This window comes from Hoplias malabaricus, chromosome 6 (assembly GCF_029633855.1).
Source record: "Hoplias malabaricus isolate fHopMal1 chromosome 6, fHopMal1.hap1, whole genome shotgun sequence".
Classification (NCBI taxonomy): Eukaryota; Metazoa; Chordata; class Actinopteri; order Characiformes; family Erythrinidae; genus Hoplias; species Hoplias malabaricus.
Genome location: NC_089805.1, coordinates 45,530,278 through 45,551,606, shown reverse-complemented (window position 1 = coordinate 45,551,606; position 21,329 = coordinate 45,530,278). Strand labels below are relative to the sequence as shown.

General features: G+C 45.4%; 1 protein-coding gene across 1 annotated transcript in view; it reads left to right on the top strand.

The window, feature by feature from the left end:
* The first annotated feature begins 983 nt into the window (after positions 1-983).
* grhl2b (grainyhead-like transcription factor 2b) overlaps positions 984-21,329 on the top strand; it is a 44,002-nt gene continuing 23,656 nt past the window's right edge. The window contains exons 1-7 of the mRNA XM_066674543.1: positions 984-1,193; positions 7,883-8,069; positions 10,301-10,359; positions 10,566-10,893; positions 11,602-11,657; positions 11,798-11,954; positions 12,317-12,428. Coding sequence (XP_066530640.1) covers positions 1,174-1,193; positions 7,883-8,069; positions 10,301-10,359; positions 10,566-10,893; positions 11,602-11,657; positions 11,798-11,954; positions 12,317-12,428 — 919 coding nt within the window. The 5' untranslated portion in view covers positions 984-1,173. The remainder of the gene's footprint in view (positions 1,194-7,882; positions 8,070-10,300; positions 10,360-10,565; positions 10,894-11,601; positions 11,658-11,797; positions 11,955-12,316; positions 12,429-21,329) is intronic.

Sequence of the window (21,329 nt, the reverse complement as noted above, 5' to 3'; positions counted from 1 at the left end):
AAGAAAACTGGATCAGAACTGAGCCCAGTTCCTCGTTACGCCTGAATGATACTGCTCCATATTAAGCGATATCTCTCTGGTTCCAGTCATTAACCTTCAGAGCTGTAGACAGACACTGTGTGAGCCAAGCCTCCAGTAGACAGCGCTCTAAGCCATGACTTCTTTTTGAGCCAGAGTGTGTGACGTTACTATTGTCCAGATGTCTGTCGTTGTATGAAAACCCACCACCAAACCCAGCCTGACAGCTCTGATTGTTGACGGACTAATACAGTGTGACTCGCAGCATCCAGACACTGTATTTTAGCAGATATTGTTGCTTTTGACACAGTGAGGACACGTCTTTCATTTTTAAACCTACTGTAAGTAGTGTGGATTCGAGTAGAGTGTATTTTAGATACTATTTACTGTTACTCCCTTCTACTTAGCTAAGGGCTCGTATGGATACATTGCTAGGCTTCCTTTTTTTTAAAATTTTACTCAAGTATAGATTCATCATTCACATTTTTACTCAGGGATGGATTTAACTAATCCCGGAGCGTGGATTTAGGTTACACACTCAGGCTCCTACTTTCACTCATATACCGTTTTTTAGGGTGGTTCTCCTCCAGTGTGGACGTCAGTTTAGAGCTTGTGTTGATATTTGAGATGACTGAAAGTCTTCTCATGCTTCACAGGTGGAGGTGGGAGTTACCTGTTCCTGTTGCTTTGAGGAGCCAATCAGAGCAGAGGATTTGAGGAGGTTGCCCTATCAGAGATGAGCATCATGCCCCAGGTCCCTCCTTGAATCTGAATATTATTTTGGGTGGAAAAATGAAGAGAAATGAAAGTTTTGGCGATGTTTTGGCAGGTGTGCCCGAGTTGGGGTGTGAGAAAAAGACTGATGAGGGTGTTTTGTGGCTAAACGTCTGTGTCTATGCCCGGGGGCTGGGTAGATATCTGGAGATAAAGCTGTATAACCTTGTGTAGGGTGAGACACCGAGGGGGGGGAGGTGTGTGTGTGTGTGTGTGTGTTGCTTACCTGAGGAAGGTAAGCAAGGCCAGGTAAAAGCAGTCTTACCTGTAGCCCAGGTTCTACTCGTCTCCCTCTCTCCCTCTCTCACCTGTCTTCTGTTACCTGTACCGACTTGAAAGTCCAGTTTCACAAGGAAGAACCGTGTGGAGGAAAAGAAAATAATGTCACAGGAGACAGACAAGTAAGTGACTGCCTCAATGGGAACTAATACACGACGGGAATGAAGAGAAAATCACACATTCCCGCTTAGTTTTCGATTTTAGACGTTGGAAACCTGGGATATGCGTCTGTTTTCACCGCTAGCCTGATGCTAATCCTGTGGTGTTTTTCACCGTTTTTATTTACGCGCTCTTTTTGTTTTCCCTCTTTTTTTTCGTTTTCTTTCTTTTCTGGCTGCACTCTCGGTTTGGCGGCGCTAAGCTAACGTCAAGACCCCCTCTCCTTTCTCCAAACGCCGTTTTCCTTAAACTTCAATAACGATTTAGTAACAGGTTCTAGAAAAACAAGCTGGAAACGGAATTTGTTCATTTTGATGTTGTGGTGTTAGCCGCCGAAGCTAACTGCACCCACAGAGACGGCGGGGCTAGTTTAGAAACTGTTTAAAGGATATATTCATAAACAATGCTGTAAATCCGATTTAGAATTTTTTTTTTTTATAAATAACCTCATAAATAAATGACTGATTTTTATATGGACCCGTTTGCTTGTTTATTGGCGTTTGTTACTGCTTCCCGTGTTTTTAGTGAACTCTTATATTTCTTTAACTCTGAGAAAAAACCGTTAAACCTTATTTCATCTTAATATACAGTTCTTCCTGTTGTTGTTACTGTTGTATTACTAAGTATTTCTGAAAAGTCTAAGAGCTGACAGAAGCATCTTTAATTTTTCCTTTAAAAACATGGGATTTATAATAATACAAATATTTCATAGCGTTGATATTTATTGTATGTGTAAATTTCACTCCCAAAACAATCTGAGAAAAATGATACACCTGCCTTGGGTCTGATTACGCTCATATTTTTCATTATTTAAAACAATGGGAACCAACCCTTAAAAAAAACAACAGGAAACAAAGTTATTGTATTCACTTCTTTTTAAAACTCTATGTCCTGAAGCATGCTGTGGTCGGTGTCATTTTTGTAGTATTCACCTTATCAGATAGTCCTCAGTTTTATTTGCTGACAGACGATGAATAGTGTTTATTAAACCCCCCTAAACCTGTCAACAGACTTATCACTAAACCTCAGCTATGTCCCTTTATGACTGTAAATAGACGTTCATGCCCCTCTGCCACAGCCACTGGCATGAAGCGTGTAGAAGATTCTTACTTAATAACAGCTTTCTTTAATCACTTTAACCCTTTACACTCTGTATACGGACCCATATTTACATAACAACAGGACCCAAGAGTTAGCTTCATAGTGGACGCCGAATAATTCATAGCGCACATGACATACTTCATAAATATTATTGAATAAATTGTAGCAGATCCTGTGGAATCCAGAGTAAATAGTCAACAATTAATTGTAATTACTGAATCATTCATAACAGCTGCGGAATACCGCGTATCAGCGAATGAATAATTACAATAAAATAAAAATGAATTCATAGTCAATTATGAGGACTTAAGAGTAGATTAATAATTAATAATTAATTGTAAATACTGAATACATCTTAGAAATACTAAAATAATTATGTATTAATTACTTCATATATTAAAGATACGAAACTCTTTGTTGTCGGTGGTGTAAAGATACTTCATAACAGTTACTGGATAATTCATAATATTAATTAGTGAAATGTTTATAGCAGATACAGATATTTCATATTAAATACTGAATAATTTATAACATATAACAGTGAATACATCATAATAGAAATATAAAACAATTATTACTAATTTAATTATTTAAACTCTGTAGGACTGGGTCCACACTGCAGTTCCTCACTTGTGTATAACTTCAGAGATGATGTATTTGTTGCAGAGAAGGTATTCACAGTCAATACCAGATATTTCATAGTGTTTAGTAAATGATTACTCAGTAATAGCTGGTAGATTGCAAATAATGCATAGTAGTTACTGAATAATTCATAAGAGATATTGAATGGTTGTTACCAGCTCCTGAATAATGCATATCCGTTAATAATTGATAGTAGGCAGATAGTAGACACTTTATAGTAGTTACTCAGTAATGATTGACAGTGACATACTTCATAATGTATAATAATCACCAGGTAATTCATAATTGCACAAAGTAATTAATAGTGAATGCTGAATAATTAAGTGACTTTATGGTGATATTATTAATCAGAATCAGATTTATTTCCAACAACATCTCAATATTAATCAACATTAATTCCATTGCTATTGACAGTGTGTTATAGACGTAGCTCTGTATACTGCAGAGTGATGTATTACAGCTGTAAAACGATACACTGTGGTTCAGAGTGGTGCTGTGAGGCTCAGTCAAACCCGAATAACTGAATATTAAATAGTAATAGTTTACTGAAGAGTAAACTGTTGAAGGGGTTAATTAAGTTCACTCTGTATTAGCATAACGCTATTGGGGTGAGGCATTCGCTCTGCATTCCAGTGCATTTCTGTGCTGTGAATAGGGAAATAATCTAGGAACCAAAACAAGGAGGAACGCCCCAGGCCTTTATATTTGTTTCTGAAATTGAATGTTGAGCGTGACAAGATCGAGGAAGTTCACCAGCTCTTTGTCTCCAGCCAGGCTCGCTCTGAAAAACGCTCTGTATTGGGTTTAACAGGTCCCATGCATTAAATATCAATATCTATCATAGTAGCATTCATAACAGCTCCATCTGCAGCCTGCAGTCATTATATACATCTGTGACTGCTCTGTCTGCACTCATTATATACATCTGTAACTGCTCTGTCTGAGGTCATTATATACATCTGTAACTTCTCTGTCTGTGGTCATTATATACATCTGTAACTGCTCTGTCTGCGGTCATTATATACATCTGTGACCGCTCTGTCTGCGGTCATTATATACATCTGTAACTGCTCTGTCTGCAGTCATTAAATCCATCTGTAACTGCTCTGCCTGCAGTCATTGTTTACATCTGTAACTGCTCTGTCTGCAGTCATTATATACATCTGTAACAGCTCTGTCTGCAGTCATTATATACATCTGTAACCGCTCTGTGTGCAGTCATGATATACATCTGTAACCGCTCGGTCTGCAGTCATTAAATACATTTGTAGTTGCTCTGTCTGCATTCATTATATACATCTGTAACTGCTCTGTCTGCAGTCATTATATACATCGGTAACCGCTCTGTCTGAGGTCATTATAAACATCTGTAACTGCTCTGTCTGCAGTCATTATATACATCTGTAACTGCCCTGTCTGCGGTCATTATATACATCTGTAACTGCTCTGTCTGCGGTCATTATATACATCTGTAACTGCTCTGTCTGCAGTTATTATATACATCTGTAACTGCTCTGTGTGCAGTCATTGTATACATCTCTAGCTGCTCTGCAGTCATTATATACATCTGTAACTGCTCTGTCTGTGGTCATAATATACATCTGTAGCTGCTATGTCTGCAGTCATTATATATACATCTGTAACTGCTCTGTCTGCAGTCATTATATATACATCTGTAACTGCTCTGTCTGCAGTCATTATATATACATCTGTAACTGCTCTGTCTGCGGTCATTATATACATCTGTAACTGCTCTGTCTGCTGTCATTATATATACATCTGTAACTGCTCTGTCTGCGGTCATTATATACATCTGTAACTGCTCTGTCTGCAGTCATTATATATCTGTAACTGCTCTGTCTGTGGTCATTATATACATCTGTAACTGCTCTGTCTGTGGTCATTATATACATCTGTAACTGCTCTGTCTGCAGTTATTATATATACATCTGTAACTGCTCTGTCTGCGGTCATTATATACATCTATAACTGCTCTGTCTGCAGTCATTATATATACATCTGTAACTGCTCTGTCTGCAGTCATTATATACATCTGTAACTGCTCTGTCTGCAGTCATTGTATACATCTAACTGCTCTGTCTGCAGTCATAGGATATATCTGTAACTGCTCTGTCTGCAGTCATAGGATATATAACTGCTCTATCTGCAGACTGCAGTCACTGGATGTATACAAACTGGATGTATCTGCATCTGGCCGATCTGCTGTTTGCAGTCATTGGATGTATCTATAACTGCCCTGTGTTTGTGGATTGTAGTTTTCTGCACAGGAGGTGGGACAAATTGCTCCTGTTTGTGACTGGTTTCAGAAAAGGAAATGTTATTGAGCGGTTTACGTTACCTCTTTAACTCAATGAATGAAACCCTTCCTTTTTGTGTTTACGTCTGGATTTCTCTCTTAGTGATAAACCCACACAGTGCAGCTCTATGACAGGAGTTTCTGATAAAAAAGCCAGGGAATCTAATGGAGCTCTGTGTGCTTTACGTTTGAATACATGGGAAAAAAGAGTCGTTCTGATTCTGCTCCTAGAGTAAAGGATTCTAGGAGATGTAGAGAGAGTTGCTGTTCAGTTTCGTCAGGATATCTCTGAAAATCACTGTGATATAATGAGCATCAGCGGCATCCAGGAGTCCTCTGGTCGTGATTCTGTATTAACCCTCCTGCGTTAAAGCGCTAATATTAGAGTTTAAGTGGGAAAATCCCACACTAGATCACGATTACAGAGGGCTTTCCTCCGCACGCTGCTGGCGAAGGTGTGCTTGGCTTCAGTTAAACACCAGATCACAGACGGGTCTTAAACACTTTGATGTAGAAAGCCAATAACACACTCCTCACACGGGTAATTTAGACCACGAACACAGGGAGTAATGCCACAAATTACCCCCCTACAGGATGCTACGACTGAACCGATAGAGACAGGTCCCAGACTCCGAACGTTTCTAATGTAATCAAATTGCTTTTAAATCTTGGGGAAAAAAAGAAATTAAAAAGAGGTGCTGCTTGGGCTCGGGTGATTAAGACCCTCTATAAAACAGTATAATTTATAAAATGAAAACAAATAAGTAACATAAAATGGGCTTTTTGCCCTTGTTTTGATTTCCAAAATGTTAAACACAGGAAATAAATAACAATTGTGCCGTAAAATGTCTTCAAAAATGATTAAAAATATTTAACACATGTAATGCAGCTGTAGTGAACACATCCTCCCTCTTCTCCACAGTGGAGCACAGTTCTGTTTCTTAATGAAACCAAACCCCACAGCAGTGTTCTCCCCCTGTGTAAACAGCCCCTGTTCAGAACGCCCGCTTTCAGCACCTGTTCCTTTAAATGATAATGAGCCACTCGCTGTTCACCCCGACCCCGAGCGCACAGCAGTGAGGAGCGAGGAGCAGAAGCTCTGGTTTTTAGCTGTTTTCACTCAGTTCTCTTTCTTCTCTGTTTTTACTCAGTGCTCTTATTTCTCCGCGCTCGTTGTGTCTGTTTTGCTGCGTTTAACCTCGTCTTTGTGCTCTCACATTAACAAGCGCTGTGATTGGACAGACACAGACGAGGGGGCGGGGCCATTCTAAAGTCTCTGCCCTTAATAACAGAAGCGGAATAGAATCAGAAAGACTCGTTTTATCCCGTGTTTTTAGACTCAGGCAGATCACAGAACACTGACTTGGAGGGTCTTGTTTCACAGTGTGTGGGTTGGTGGGCTCCAGATCCCCACAATGTGGCAGTGAGGAAGGGATTTTTTTGTAGTGTCCCTAGGGCTGGGCAATTTATTGTTTCAGCCAAAGCTCAGTCACACACTAAATATAAACAGTGCTCAGAAAACGAGAGAGAAACGAGCTCCCAGTGACATTAGAGAAACTACCCCAGCTTTAACACTGGAGCATATTTACAGCACAGGCCTCGCCACTGAACTCTGAGGGTCACGAATACAACAACAGAATAATCCTTTATTAATCGTTATTAAATGTACAATAAATCGTGCTATTGGTTTACGCTCATATCGTCCGGCACCGCGTGTCCCCTTTAGAGGCACGTTTCCGTTAGTTTGTATGGTGAAATACAGATGTGTACGGTGTCCAGCGGCTCAGGGCTGTGTAACCCGGTGTGTTAGTCTAGTGTGTATTTGATTAGCAGTGATCAAACCCTCAAACACGGCTCTGATAAGATAAGTGAATTAATGAGAGCTGACGGCTGATTACACACACATTAAACTGTAAACGCAGCAGGGAGCAGGTCTGGATTCATCAGTCTGCACAGAGCACATCATTTACATACACATTCACCACATACTGCTCATTTGCATCCGTGTGTTTGTTTATTCACTGACCAGCCATAACATTAGAACCACCTCCTTGTTCCCCTTCACTGTCCGCTCTCTCAGCTCCACGGACCACACAGGGTCACTCTGTAGTTCTACACTTACAGACTGTAGTCCAGCTGTTGCTCTGCATACTTCCCTCCTGTTCCTCAGTGCTCAGGACTCCCACAGAGCAGGTGTGATGTGGTGGTGGATCACTCGCAGCGCTGCAGTGACACTGACGTGTTGGTGGTGTGTTAGTGTGTGTTGTGCTGGTGTAGAGTGGAGCACACACACACACACACACACACAGGGCTATGAAGTAGTACCTTTAGGACGAGTTGGAGTGGTGTTTGTGATCTAGAACTACTCACTGATGTCTATGTGGCTGAATGCCATCAGATTCTCACAGCAATGTTCCACTTCATCTAGTATAAAGCCTTCCCTAAAGAGTAGAGGCTGTTACTGCAGTGAAGAGGAACACACTCCTGCACAGTTTAAAGTACATCAGTGAACGTTTATATTAAATTGTAAAATATAAAATTGACTATAAATTTTCTCTCTCTCTGTGTGTGTGTGTGTGTGTGTGTGTGCAGTAAAAGGCTGGTGGTGGTGGTGCCCAATGAGCCGTCGTTCCACAGTCGAAGGGCTTACACCAGTGAGGATGAAGCCTGGAGGTCGTACCTGGAGAACCCCCTCACCGCAGCCACTAAAGCCATGATGAGCATCAACGGAGACGAGGACAGTGCCGCCGCTCTGGGGCTGCTCTACGAGTACTACAAGGTCAGTATGGCTCACACACCCTGTAACAGTCAGGAGAGGTTTCTCCTGATATTTACACAGTCCCACAGTCTCACGCTCCTGAGAGTCTATTATCACATCACCAGGAGAAATCTGTCACTCTCCGGAACACTCCTCCCTCAGAGAGCTGTTACACCGACTCTTATCAGACACTCAGTCCTGTTTAACCCCTCAGTAACTCTGATCACACCGGCGTGGTCCACCCTCCTCACTGTTCCAGACCAGACGAGTGAAAACAAAGTCACGTTTACATGAGTGAAAGTGCTGAACATGGGGTGGATCAGGCGCTGCTTTATATTAAAATCTTTGTCATTATTCATCTTATAAAGAACCGGAAAGACTAGAAAACATCTACTGACACTTTATGGAAGAGAGAGAGAGAGTGAGAGTGCAAGGAGAAGGAGAGAGTGCAAAGGAGAGAGAGAGAGAGGGTGCAAAGGGAGAGAGAGAGACAGAGAGAGAGTGAGAGTGCAAGGAGAAGGAGAGAGTGCAAAGGAGAGAGAGAGAGAGGGTGCAAAGGGAGAGAGAGAGACAGAGAGAGAGTGAGAGTGCAAGGAGAAGGAGAGAGTGCAAAGGAGAGAGAGAGAGAGAGGGTGCAAAGGGAGAGAGAGAGAGTGAGAGTGCAAGGAGAAGGAGAGAGTGCAAAGGAGAGAGAGAGAGAGAGGGTGCAAAGGGAGAGAGAGAGAGAGACAGAGAGAGTGAGAGTGCAAGGAGAAGGAGAGAGTGCAAAGGAGAGAGAGAGAGAGAGAGAGAGAGAGACAGAGTGAGAGTGCAAGGAGAAGGAGAGAGTGCAAAGGAGAGAGAGAGAGAGGGTGCAAAGGGAGAGAGAGAGAGAGTGAGAGTGCAAGGAGAAGGAGAGAGTGCAAAGGAGAGAGAGAGAGGGTGCAAAGGGAGAGAGAGAGAGAGAGAGAGAAAGCTGAAAATAAATCATATGAAACACAGACATGGTAATCTTTGTTTCATGTGGAATATACTGAGCTCAATCAGAAGTGTACACAAATGGCCAAAATAAGCCATGACTCCTAAAGCGCTACACAGGGCCACCCCAATGTGGAGGACCCACTCTGTGGAGCGTATCCTGGTTCATTTAAAGATGACATAAATGGAGGCCGGAGATGGAGATGGGAGTTTGGGGAGGAGTTACAGAGTACAGTCCAGAGTGATGCCACAGCCATCCGTAAACAGCCAAACATCCGTAAACAGCCAAATAGGTTCTTGTCTGAGGGTTTGTTCTCCACATTGGCATATCGTCTTAAATCCGTCTTTAAATGTGTGTGTGCCTGTGTGTGTGTGTGTGTGTGTAATAGGACTCACATATAGGAGTTAAAACCCTTCTAAGTCCATCATGGATGGTCTCTGATTTCAGACAAACTCTGGACTCATGAGGAACTAAATAATTCATTGTGAGCATTAATTAAAAGCCGTTGAATACATTATATTTTCAGGGTGAAGTGTATCAAACTCTGCGCATATTAAAACCTGTACGTGTGAGAAACAATGCCTGCCTTATTCCGCTCATTATCCAGTGTGTTTACCGTTCTCACAGCTGTAGGATAAAAAGTACATCTGTGAAAGTCACTGTCTGTAAACTTCCCCTGTCTGTTTTAGTTCCTGTATGAAGTGTAATCTCTGCTACACATCTGCGCATAAACAAACCTACACAAACACACACAGGAACACAACGCCCTTTATTCAGAGCCCAGGCTCCTGCCCTGCCTCTCTGCAGCTACACACCGTGGCCAAAAGTGTGTGGACACCAGCTTCTCCAGTGTTCCTTCTGAAATGAAGGGTCTTACCCACGGGTGAGGATCACACGCTACTCTGTGAGGATTTGATAGCATTCAGCCACATGAACTAATGCGGTCCCACCGCCTCCTCCTAACTCATCCCGGGCACTGCGTGGAGCTCTGTCACTCCAGAGAGCGCATCAGAGCTAGTTGCTTTAGTGCTGTATTATGTTTTCTTGGCTTCTGGCTCCTCGTGCATTTGGAAAGGTGCTGGGGCATTATGGGAAACGTAGTTCCTGTATGGATTTGGTGAGATGTGTCCTGTAGTTGATGGTATTTGACTTTTTACTGCGTCTGCTGGGTGTGTTGGGTCTAATGACGCCCCTGTGGTCTCCAGAGAGTCCCAGAGAACGTATTCAGCGGTGATAACCCAAGCCACTGCTTTATAATAAAGGTAACCGTCTGTTTCTTTCTGATCTCCTCTAGGTTCCTAAAGAAAAGAGAGTAATGTCCATTGCCAAAGTTGTGGAGGAACAGGAGAAAAGGTCAGTATCAGCTCACGCGTAGAACTAACATTTCTGATAGAAACATTACTGTGGTCCAATGCTGGTGATGGAGGAACAGAGAGACACTGCTCCATAACATCCTACAATCACTGGATGGAGCTCCATCATCCAGAGTACATCTATAGAACTCCAGCGTGTGTCCAGTTATGTCTGTGTATGTGTAAATGTGTGTGTGTGTGTTTCAGAGGAGTCGTACTGGGCAGCGGCAGCAGCAGCAGTGGAGCTGACTCAGAGTCGGTGGATAATCACGTCCAGGTTCTGCGGTCGGTGCCGGTGAATCTGTGTGTGAGCACGGAGCAGCAGGACTGTAAACGCGAGCAGTGCGGAGGCGTGGTGAAGGCCGAGGTTTACGCCCCGCTCCTCATGAGCTACAGAGCCGAGGGGGAGGAGCAGCCTCGACTTGTCTACGAACACTCGCACACCTTCGACTCTCCGTCCGCCAACCACAGCGACTACGGGAAAGCAGAGCAGCGCAGCAGCCCGGACAGCACGTACGAGGAGGACAGCAGCGAGGTCAGGAGAGGGTTAATCCACAGCTAATGCGCTCATAAAGAAACACAGGGTCTGCGTGATGTACAGGCTTTACAGCAGCTAATCATTCTGGATGTCTGTGACCTGCTTTGGTCCAAACCCCACTGCAGTGTTCTCCCCCTGTGTAAACAGCCCCTGTTCAGAACGCCCGCTTTCAGCACCTGTTCCTTTAAATGATAATGAGCCGCTCTCTGTTCACCCCGACCCCGAGCGCACAGCAGTGAGGAGCGAGGAGCAGAAGCTCTGGTTTTTAGCTGTTTTCACTCAGTGCTCTTATTTCTCCGCGCTCGTTGTGTCTGTTTTGCTGAGTTTAACCTCGTATTTGCGCTCTCACATAAACACTAGTCCAGCGCTGAGATTGGACAGACTCAGACGAGGGGGCGGGGCCATTCTATAGTCTCTGCACTTGATGTAAGAAGCGGAGCAGAATCAGAACGACTCGTTTTATCCAGTGATTCAGACTCAGGCAGCACACAGGAAACTGACTGGGACGGTCTTGTTTCACAGTGTGTGGGTTGGTGGGCTCTAGATAACCACATATTAATGTGGAAATAATGTTAAAATCATCCCAGTATTTCAGAATATTGAATATCACCCCCAGTGTGACTAGCTTTAGATCTATCTATGAATGCCTGTGCTGTTATGGAGACAGTAGCCGCTGTTGTTAATAGGCTGTGTTTTGTTTTGCAGAAGTACCGCCCGTCGTCTCTGGGAGCGAACGAGTTCGTCTTTGACCCGTCCGACGCGTGAGTGTCAGTTTTCTTGTTGTGATGGTGGAAATAGCGAATGAATGAATGACCGAGTGAGTGAGTTGAATGCGCAGGTGTGAATCCTGCCCCTCTCTGCTGTGTCTTTATCGTGAACGCTGGGCTGTGTGTTTGTTCAGAGACACGTTTCAGTACACGCTGGAGGCCAGCCGCTCTCTGAGACAGAAGCAGGGCGAGGGGCCGATGACGTACCTCAACAAAGGCCAGTTCTACGCCATCACACTCAACGAGACGAGCAGCAACAAGCGCCTCAGACACCCCATCAGCAAAGTGCGGGTGAGAGAGAGAGAGAGAGCGAGAGAGAGAGAGAGTGAGAGTGAGAGAGAGAAAGAGAGAGAGAGAGATGGTGAATGAGTGATCACGGGGGCATCAGGACTTTTATTATAGTACACTATAATCACAGCTCCGACTGGAACACATGAGATAAAGAGATTTCCCTCTCTCTCTCTCTCTCTCTCTCTCTCTCTCTCTCTCTCTCTCTCTGTCTCTTCTCTTTCTCTCTCTTTCTCTCTCTCTCTCTCTGTCTCTTCTCTTTCTCTCTCTCTCTCTCTCTCTTTCTCTCTCTCTCTCTCTCTCTCTTCTCTTTCTCTCTGTCTCTCTCTCTCTCTCTCTCTCTCTCTCTCTCTCTCTCTGTCCAGAGTGTGATCATGGTGGTGTTCAGTGAAGATAAGAACAGAGATGAGCAGCTGAAGTACTGGAGATACTGGCACTCCCGTCAACACACAGCCAAGCAGAGGGTTCTAGATATCGGTAAGACTTACTAGAGGTTCTGGATAGTTTTGCTGATGTCATTGCTTTGAGCCAGAATGAAAGAAATGTAAAATACGTTTAGGTTTGGCTTTAGATGAAGGAGGTGGTCAGCAGGAGCCAGAACCAGAGTGATTTTAAAATGAAACGGTGAAACAGTAATGACACAGTAACCAAACAACAGGGGAAAATAAACAGGACGGCACAGTGACGCACAGCTCCAGGGTCACGGCCCTCTCAACTCCAGGATCAAAGCCATCTCAACTCCAGGATCACGACCCTCTCAACTCCAGGGTCATGGCCCTCTCAACTCCAGGGTCAGAGCCCTCTCAACTCCAGGGTCAGAGCCCTCTCAACTCCAGGGTCAGAGCCCTCTCAACTCCAGGATCACGACCCTCTCAACTCCAGGGTCAGAGCCCTCTCAACTCCAGGGTCAGAGCCCTCTCAACTCCAGGGTCAGAGCCCTCTCAACTCCAGGGTTACGGCCCTCTCAATTCCAGGGTCAGAGCTCTCTCAATTCCGGGGTCTCAGAGCCCTCTCAACTCCAGGGTCACGGCCCTCTCAACTCCAGGGTCAGAGCCCTCTCAACTCCAGGGTCAGAGCCCTCTCAACTCCAGGGTCAGAGCCCTCTCAACTCCAGGGTCAGAGCCCTCTCAACTCCAGGGTCAGAGCTCTCTCAATTCTGGGGTCTCAGAGCCCTCTTAACTCCAGGGTCAGAGCCCTCTCAACTCCAGGGTCAGAGCCCTCTCAACTCCAGGGTTACGGCCCTCTCAATTCCAGGGTCAGAGCTCTCTCAATTCTGGGGTTTCAGAGCCCTCTCAACTCCAGGGTCAAAGCCCTCTAAACTGCAGGGTCACGGCCCTCTCAATTCCATGGTCAGAGCCCTCTCAATTCCAGGGTCAGAGCCCTCTGAACTCCAGGGTCAGGGCCCTCTGAATTCTGGGGTCTCAGAGCCTTCTCAACTCCAGGGTCACGGCCCTCTAAACTCCAGGGTCACGGCCCTCTCAACTCCAGGGTCAGAGCCCTCTCAACTCCAGGGTTACGGCCCTCTCAATTCCAGGGTCAGAGCCCTCTCAACTCCAGGGTCACGGCCCTCTCAACTCCAGGGTCACGGCCCTCTCAACTCCAGGGTCACGGCCCTCTCAACTCCAGGGTCAGAGCCCTCTCAACTCCAGGGTTAGAGCCCTCTCAACTCCAGGGTCAGAGCCCTCTCAACTCCAGGGTCATGGCCCTCTCAACTCCAGGGTCACGGCCCTCTCAACTCCAGGATCAGAGCCCTCTCAACTCCAGGGTCAGAGCCCTCTCAACTCCAGGGTCAGAGCCCTCTCAACTCCAGGGTCAGAGCCCTCTCAACTCCAGGGTCAGAGCTCTCTCAATTCTGGGGTCTCAGAGCCCTCTCAACTCCAGGGTCAGAGCCCTCTCAACTCCAGGGTCAGAGCCCTCTCAACTCCAGGGTTACGGCCCTCTCAACTCCAGGGTCAGAGCCCTCTCAACTCCAGGGTCAGAGCCCTCTCAACTCCAGGGTCAGAGCCCTCTCAACTCCAGGGTTACGGCCCTCTCAATTCCAGGGTCAGAGCTCTCTCAATTCTGGGGTTTCAGAGCCCTCTCAACTCCAGGGTCAAAGCCCTCTAAACTGCAGGGTCACGGCCCTCTCAATTCCATGGTCAGAGCCCTCTGAACTCCAGGGTCAGAGCCCTCTGAACTCCAGGGTCAGGGCCCTCTGAATTCTGGGGTCTCAGAGCCTTCTCAACTCCAGGGTCACGGCCCTCTAAACTCCAGGGTCACGGCCCTCTCAACTCCAGGGTCAGAGCCCTCTCAACTCCAGGGTTACGGCCCTCTCAATTCCAGGGTCAGAGCCCTCTCAACTCCAGGGTCACGGCCCTCTCAACTCCAGGGTCACGGCCCTCTCAACTCCAGGGTCACGGCCCTCTCAACTCCAGGGTCAGAGCCCTCTCAACTCCAGGGTTAGAGCCCTCTCAACTCCAGGGTCAGAGCCCTCTCAACTCCAGGGTCATGGCCCTCTCAACTCCAGGGTCAGAGCCCTCTCAACTCCAGGGTCAGAGCCCTCTCAACTCCAGGGTCACGGCCCTCTCAACTCCAGGGTCACGGCCCTCTCAACTCCAGGGTCAGAGCTCTCTCAATTCTGGGGTCTCAGAGCCCTCTCAACTCCAGGGTCAGAGCCCTCTCAACTCCAGGGTCACGGCCCTCTCAACTCCAGGGTCACGGCCCTCTCAACTCCAGGGTCAGAGCTCTCTCAATTCTGGGGTCTCAGAGCCCTCTCAAATCCAGGGTCAGAGCCCTCTCTGGAGGAGTTTACTACCCTCCTCCGAAAGTTACATAGTGCAGTTTCTGCTGTGCTGAACCTGGAGAAGTAACAACTGCGGCTCTTTTCTCTCTGTTACAGCTCAGTGAAGCACCACAGTGATATTGAAAGTGTAATTTTAAGGTACAAAATACTACCTAGTGTTGCGCTTAATCAGATTAAAGTTCATTACATTCCTGTTTCTGACTCAAAATCAAGGAACATCAGGCTTTGTTTGACAGCGGTCACTACACGATAAACACACACACTTCTTCACTCAGGACACTGCAGAAAGGCGATGTTTTTCATTGGAGACTTGTGTTGTTGTCCTGGGGGATCACCTCTGCTGCCCAGTGCCACTCTCTGGCCAGCTTCCTGCCCTCACTGCTGCTATCTTTAAGTTCTGAAGCCCCTGTACTGTTGTCTTTTTCTGTCTTCATCTGCTCTTTGTTGTGTGTGCCAGTTCCGTACAGTGTTTGTGGATGTTTTGGCTTGTCTGTGTGTACTCCATGATATCGTAACTTTCTTTTCAATCAGCTGATGATCAGTTTCCAAACAATTCTCCATCCCGAGAGTACAGACGGAGGTCTCCCTCTGGAATGAGTGTTAACAGAGATGTATTTTTTGTTTGACAAGCTGTAACCTGTGTGCAGCATAGCAGAGGCGATGAGGGAATGAATGGAGAAAGTGCGAGGCTTGTTCGGACAGAGAGAGGAATGTCCTTTTCTCTGAAGCGGACTCAGCAATGGCTAACTCGAGCCGTGTTTATGTTCACAGGCTGATCGTCAGCTCATAAACACATATTAACCTTGAGTTTACCCTGTTAACAGAGTCCTGGCAGCAGAGAGGCCTTCAGAACAAGCACCGTGTTTGATACCAAAGATTATGAGTTATAGGACATGTTTTATTAGATGTGAGACCGTACTTTGTAAAGCAGAAGTTCTAGTCTAATTTGCCATCTGTTTATATTCTTTTTTCTATTCCACCTTTAATGGAACCCGTTCGTTGTTTATGGTTTTTAATTCTTCTAACTGAAGCATGTTCATCAGGAGCATGTTCATAAACAACACTTCGAACCATCCCATAGGTATTTCTTGGAGCTCCATTAGCACAGAGAAGCTGCACTGTCCAACAGTGATACCCTTCTAGCTCATGTGCAGCTGCTCCAGAGCACAACTAAAGGTCTGTGTCCACCACGTGCATCTTAAAGTGCCTGAACTCACTCAGAAGGAGTGTGTACAGACTTATGCATATGGCTGTATGTGGGTTCCCTAAGGCATGCATTAGCCGGAGATGGCAGAGTGTTGCTGCAGGACCGTTTAAAAAATTCCATTAAAAACACTGCAGGTGAGATGCTAACGTTCACCCTGTTGGAATATTTTACATAGTGTTTACAAAACAAAGACGGAGAGAGTGAAACGCCTGTCGTGTTCATGACTGTATCAGGAAGTGGGATGTTGTGTTGATATTATGTAGATGTGGGTCATTTGTTAATATAATGAGACTGAAACTAGCTCAGGTTCGGTGTTGCAACACGCAACGCATTTCATTTGGTCCGTATACAATCATGAACGACTGTAAAATGCCACGTGTTGTTGAATATTTAAAATAAAGCATGTAGCTGTTTTCTCCTACATACAGTTACAGCACACTGAAATAGACCGGCTACAGCCCTTTACACCTACATACAGTTACAGCACACTGAAATACACCATCTACAGCCCTTTACACCTACATACAGTTACAGCACACTGAAATACACCATCTACAGCCCTTTACACCTACATACAGTTACAGCACACTGAAATACACCATCTACAGCCCTTTACACCTACATACAGTTACAGCACACTGAAATACACCGGCTACAGCCCTTTACACCTACATACAGTTACAGCACACTGAAATACACCGGCTACAGCCCTTTACACCTACATAGAGTTCTGATTCTGATCCATTTCTGACGTCAGTTGCGTCTGAGTCTGTCCAATTACAGCGCTGGACCCGTGTTTATGTGAGAGCAAAGACGAGGATAAACGCAGCAAAACAGACACAACAAGCAGAGAAATAAGAGCACTGAGTAAAAAAGGAGAAGAGAACCTAGCGAAAACAGCTAAAAACCAGAGCTTCTGCTCCTCGCTCCTCACTGCTGTGCGCTCGGGGTCGGGGTGAACAGAGAGCGGCTCATTATCATTTAAAGGAACAGGTGCTGAAAGCGGGCGTTCTGAACAGGGGCTGTTTACACAGGGGGAGAACACTGCTGTGGGGTTTGGACCAAAGCAGGTCACAGACATTTCATTAAGAAATAGAACTGTGTTCCACTGTGGAGAAGATGGGGGATATACGCTGTGCCATCACAGACTTGACTGACTGTTGTTAATAACAGTGTTAAAACTTCAAGTAGATGTTCTGGTCTTGGCCAAAATATCAGGACGAGTCATTAATCTATTAAAATAATAATAATAATAATCCCAGTTGAACTGCAGCGTGGTCTCCACATGTCCAGTCTGCTGTGGCCCTCGTCTGTTCTCAGGTGCTTTAGTGTGGGGGGTTCGAGAGTCTGGGGGATGTGTGAGGGTGTAATTAGGAGAAGTGGCAGGTGGGGAATGAATGGTGGGATTATATTTGGTTGGTGAGGGGGTAGTGGGTGTGGCCAATGGAGGCACTCAAGAGGATGAAACAACCTAAGGCAAGAAAAAGGCAATCCCCTGTATTTAAAACTAACATTTCCCCCTGTTTCTATCTCGTTTGGGGCAGTGGTGTTATGGGATCATGTTATCAATATTTTAACCCTGTAGAACCCATTTAACATGTTAGGAATTGGGTTTTGTAATTGATAAATATGAGCCACTAGAGTAAGATGATCCCAGAAGTTAGGAGCCCCACCTGAAGTACGTACTGTACAAGTAAATTTATACATGACAGAACCTAGAGTTTTTACATTATATTTTAGCCTTTGTGTGTTGTCTACTTGTGTTCTATATGTTTTAGCTTTAAAAATGAAATGGTGTATGTTTATGGAGGTAAAAGATCAAAGATACTGATACTCTACAATACTTAAGGCTGGGCAATTAATCAAAAATTAATCGAAATCGACATTCAGAACATAATCTTGTCTATATCTATTATATCTATTATTTTATTCTGTGATGTCTCCACTGTGTGTTCATGTACTGTCTCTTTAAAACCACTCTACCAAGCTGTAGTCACGTGATTCCGCCCCCTATCTGCCACATGGAGGAGAACCTAAACACTGAGGCCGACCGAGCGACTCCAGCTCGTACCAAAGAGAAACACGGCAACGGTGGTTTGGACGTGTTGTGTTGTGACTTTAATTAAGACGACGCTGAACTAAAAGAAGTCAAATGTAAACACTGAGTAAACACAGTTTCAGCCAAAGCTCAATCACACACTAAATATAAACAGTGCTCAGAAAACGAGAGAGAAACGAGCTCCCAGTGACATTAGAGAAACTACCCCAGCTTTAACACTGGAGCATATTTACAGCACAGGCCTCGCCACTGAACTCTGAGGGTCACGAATACAACAACAGAATAATCCTTCATTAATCGTAATCGTTATAAAACATACAATTAATATACGTAACAGTACTGGAAGGTTGTTGGTTCGATCCCCAGAGCTGGCAGGTCATGACTGAAGTGCCCTTGAGCAAGGCACCTAACCCCCAACTGCTCCCCACCGCACCGGGCGTGTGTTCTCACTGCCCCCTAGTGTTCACTAGTGTGTGTAAATGTGTGTTTCACTGCACGGATTGGGTTAAATGTGGAGAACTAATTCCTCTGTGTGTGAGCACAGTGGCCAATAAAGTGAGTCTGATTCTGATTCAAATACATAGCTTACAATATCCCTGTATTTCTATATTTATTTGTGTGTTGTCCGCACGCTTTCACCTTCATTTCACAAACTGAGACTAGTTACTTAGTTTTAAAATAATTAATATGTAAATAAAAGTATATGCTGTATGTGTATGGTATTAAAAGATCCAACATATTGATAGTACATCATACTGTACGTGTGTTTCCGTGAGGTCCTGAGGTCTTCTGCTAGCCGCTGTGAGTTGTCAGAGACTTCCGAAAAGAAAATCCCATTTAGTTTCTTATGCCGACTAGAGTTATATTTTGAAACAGCGATGGGGGAAGTCACGTGGAAGGGGTAACTGAGGTTGATACGTGTATATATCCATGTTAAACAAGTGGAATCTGAGCTTCCTTTGCAGCCCCATGTTTCCTATCACTGTGTAAAAGAAGCTCCATAGTGCTGTAATGGCTGAGAAAACGGCTGCATGTTGTTTTGATTTGTTTGAGCACATTTTCCAAAATAATATGTAAGTACAGTGGTGCTGAAGTGTCCCTCTGCTGATCCTCTGATTGGGAGCTGAGGGGACCGTCCTGATATTCCTGGGGAATTTGACCCCTGGGTGTGTAGTTTTGACCCCGGGAGCCGGGGATCAGTGGCGGAGTGTAACCTGACTCCAGCGCCGGGGAGATTTGAATAGCAGTTGAGGAGGGATTGTTCTCCAGCCTCGGGCCATGACACACAGCCGGATTTGAATGGGGCTCTTTAACGGGGGAGGAACAGCTAACGGACAAAAGACAGAGTGTGTGAGAGTCTCTGAGAAAACCAGGAGAGGACCCGGAACATGTGTCTAACACAGTAAACAAAGACAAGGAACTGGGAGCTGAAGTCAGGAGCAGGACCACTTTATTCCACCAAGTGTGTAACGTATAAGAGGAGTTTGGTGAAACTCAGAAAAACACTCGAGGAGGTGCTTTCAGCACAGTTTCACACACACACACACACACCTGTGAACAAAAGAGGAAACCCACACAGACACAGGGAGAGCTGTGACCTGAGGAGAGGCTCCCACCCAGGACCCCGGGACACATTGTAAACAGGGCAACTCCCATGTGGGAGACCCACTCTGTGGAGGATAAACATTTAGTTCAGGAACGAAAAAGCAGTGACGTATTTAAAGGGACAATAAGTAAAATGTTTTTTGTTTTCTTTTTTGCACCTGGGGCTCAGTTTTGTGTAATACAGTTTTACAGCACTGTACTAAAACCATTTGGGTGTGAGATTTGTTACTCCCCCCCCTACAAAGATACATTGTACAGTTTCTGCAGTGCTGAGCCTGGAGTAGCATCGACAGAGGCTCTGTTCTCTCTGTAACATCTTAGTGGAGCATCACAATGACTTTGAGTCTGCAATTCTACTGTTAAAATACAGCTTAGTGTTGCTTTAAAGCAACACTTCTTTAAACATGGCTGCCCCCATGTGAAGACCCGCTCTGTGGAGCATAAACTGGTTCATTCTGGGACTTCAGATCAGATGTGGGTTGCTTTTGTGAGGGTTCGTGTGTTAGAAGTTAGCGCCCTGTCTGCAGACTGAGCGACTCCAGCTGAGCGGTTAGCGATTAGCTCCTCCACCCTGTCCTCGCGGCTGTGAAGTGCCAGTGTTGTTGACCCAATCAGAGGCCTGAGAGCAGTAAAGTGCAGATAGCCTTTATCTCCCTGAGAGCAGCGCTTTGAAGCTGAGAGAGAGTGTTTACTCAGGGTGATAAGATTTATCTGAGATGGAAGTGTGCCGGTTATTGTACAAAGACAAGCAGCTCTTATCGAAGTGACAGATCTAGATTAACGCAGGTTTACCTCGTGTAGGAAAGAGATACTCCTCTGATTCCTGCTGTAGATCTTCACCTGACAGTTCAGTTGTTTCTGATCCTGAAAATGAAAAGTGAATATTAAAGCGACTTATTAAAGAGGGGAACGCACCTCACACTTCTGTTTAAACTCAGTGTGAGAAATAGAGCAGTTTGGAGCTGGAGGTGATTATGAACCCAGAGCGGGTATGAATGGGATGTATTATTCCACATTAAGGTGTGGATCTGGAGGCCACCAACCCACACACAGTGAAACAAGGCCTACGCAGTCAGTTTTCTGAGCACTGCCTGAGTCAGTAAACACGGGATAAAACGATCGTTCTGATTCTGCTCCACTTCTGATGTTAAGACTTTAGATTTGCCCGCCCCCTCGTCTGAGTCTGTCCAATCACAGCGCTGGACTCATGTTTACGTGAGAGCGCAAAGACAAGGTTAAACGCAGCTAAACAGACACAACGTGCGCTGAGATATAAGAGCACTGAGCTCTCCCAATTAAAGCTCAATATATATTTCTGAACATATGCCGTAGACAACGCTTCGACGCGAACCCAATGCCGCAGCCTGACACACACCACTCCAGAAATGTAACTACACACCTGGTGCTTCCCCTAGTGTAGTTTATTTTTACAGCACTGTGTTGAAATCGGGCGGCATGGTGACGCAGAAGGTAGTGTCGCAGTCACACAGCTCCAGGGACTCCGGGTGACTGTCTGTGAGGAGTGTGGTGTGTTCTCCCTGTGTCTGCATGGGTTTCCTCCAGGTGACTGTCTGTGAGGAGTGTGGTGTGTTCTCCCTGTGTCTGCGTGGGTTTCCTCCGGGTGACTGTCTGTGAGGAGTGTGGTGTGTTCTCCCTGTGTCTGCGTGGGTTTCCTCCGGGTGACTGCCTGTGAGGAGTTGGTGTGTTCTCCCTGTGTCTGCGTGG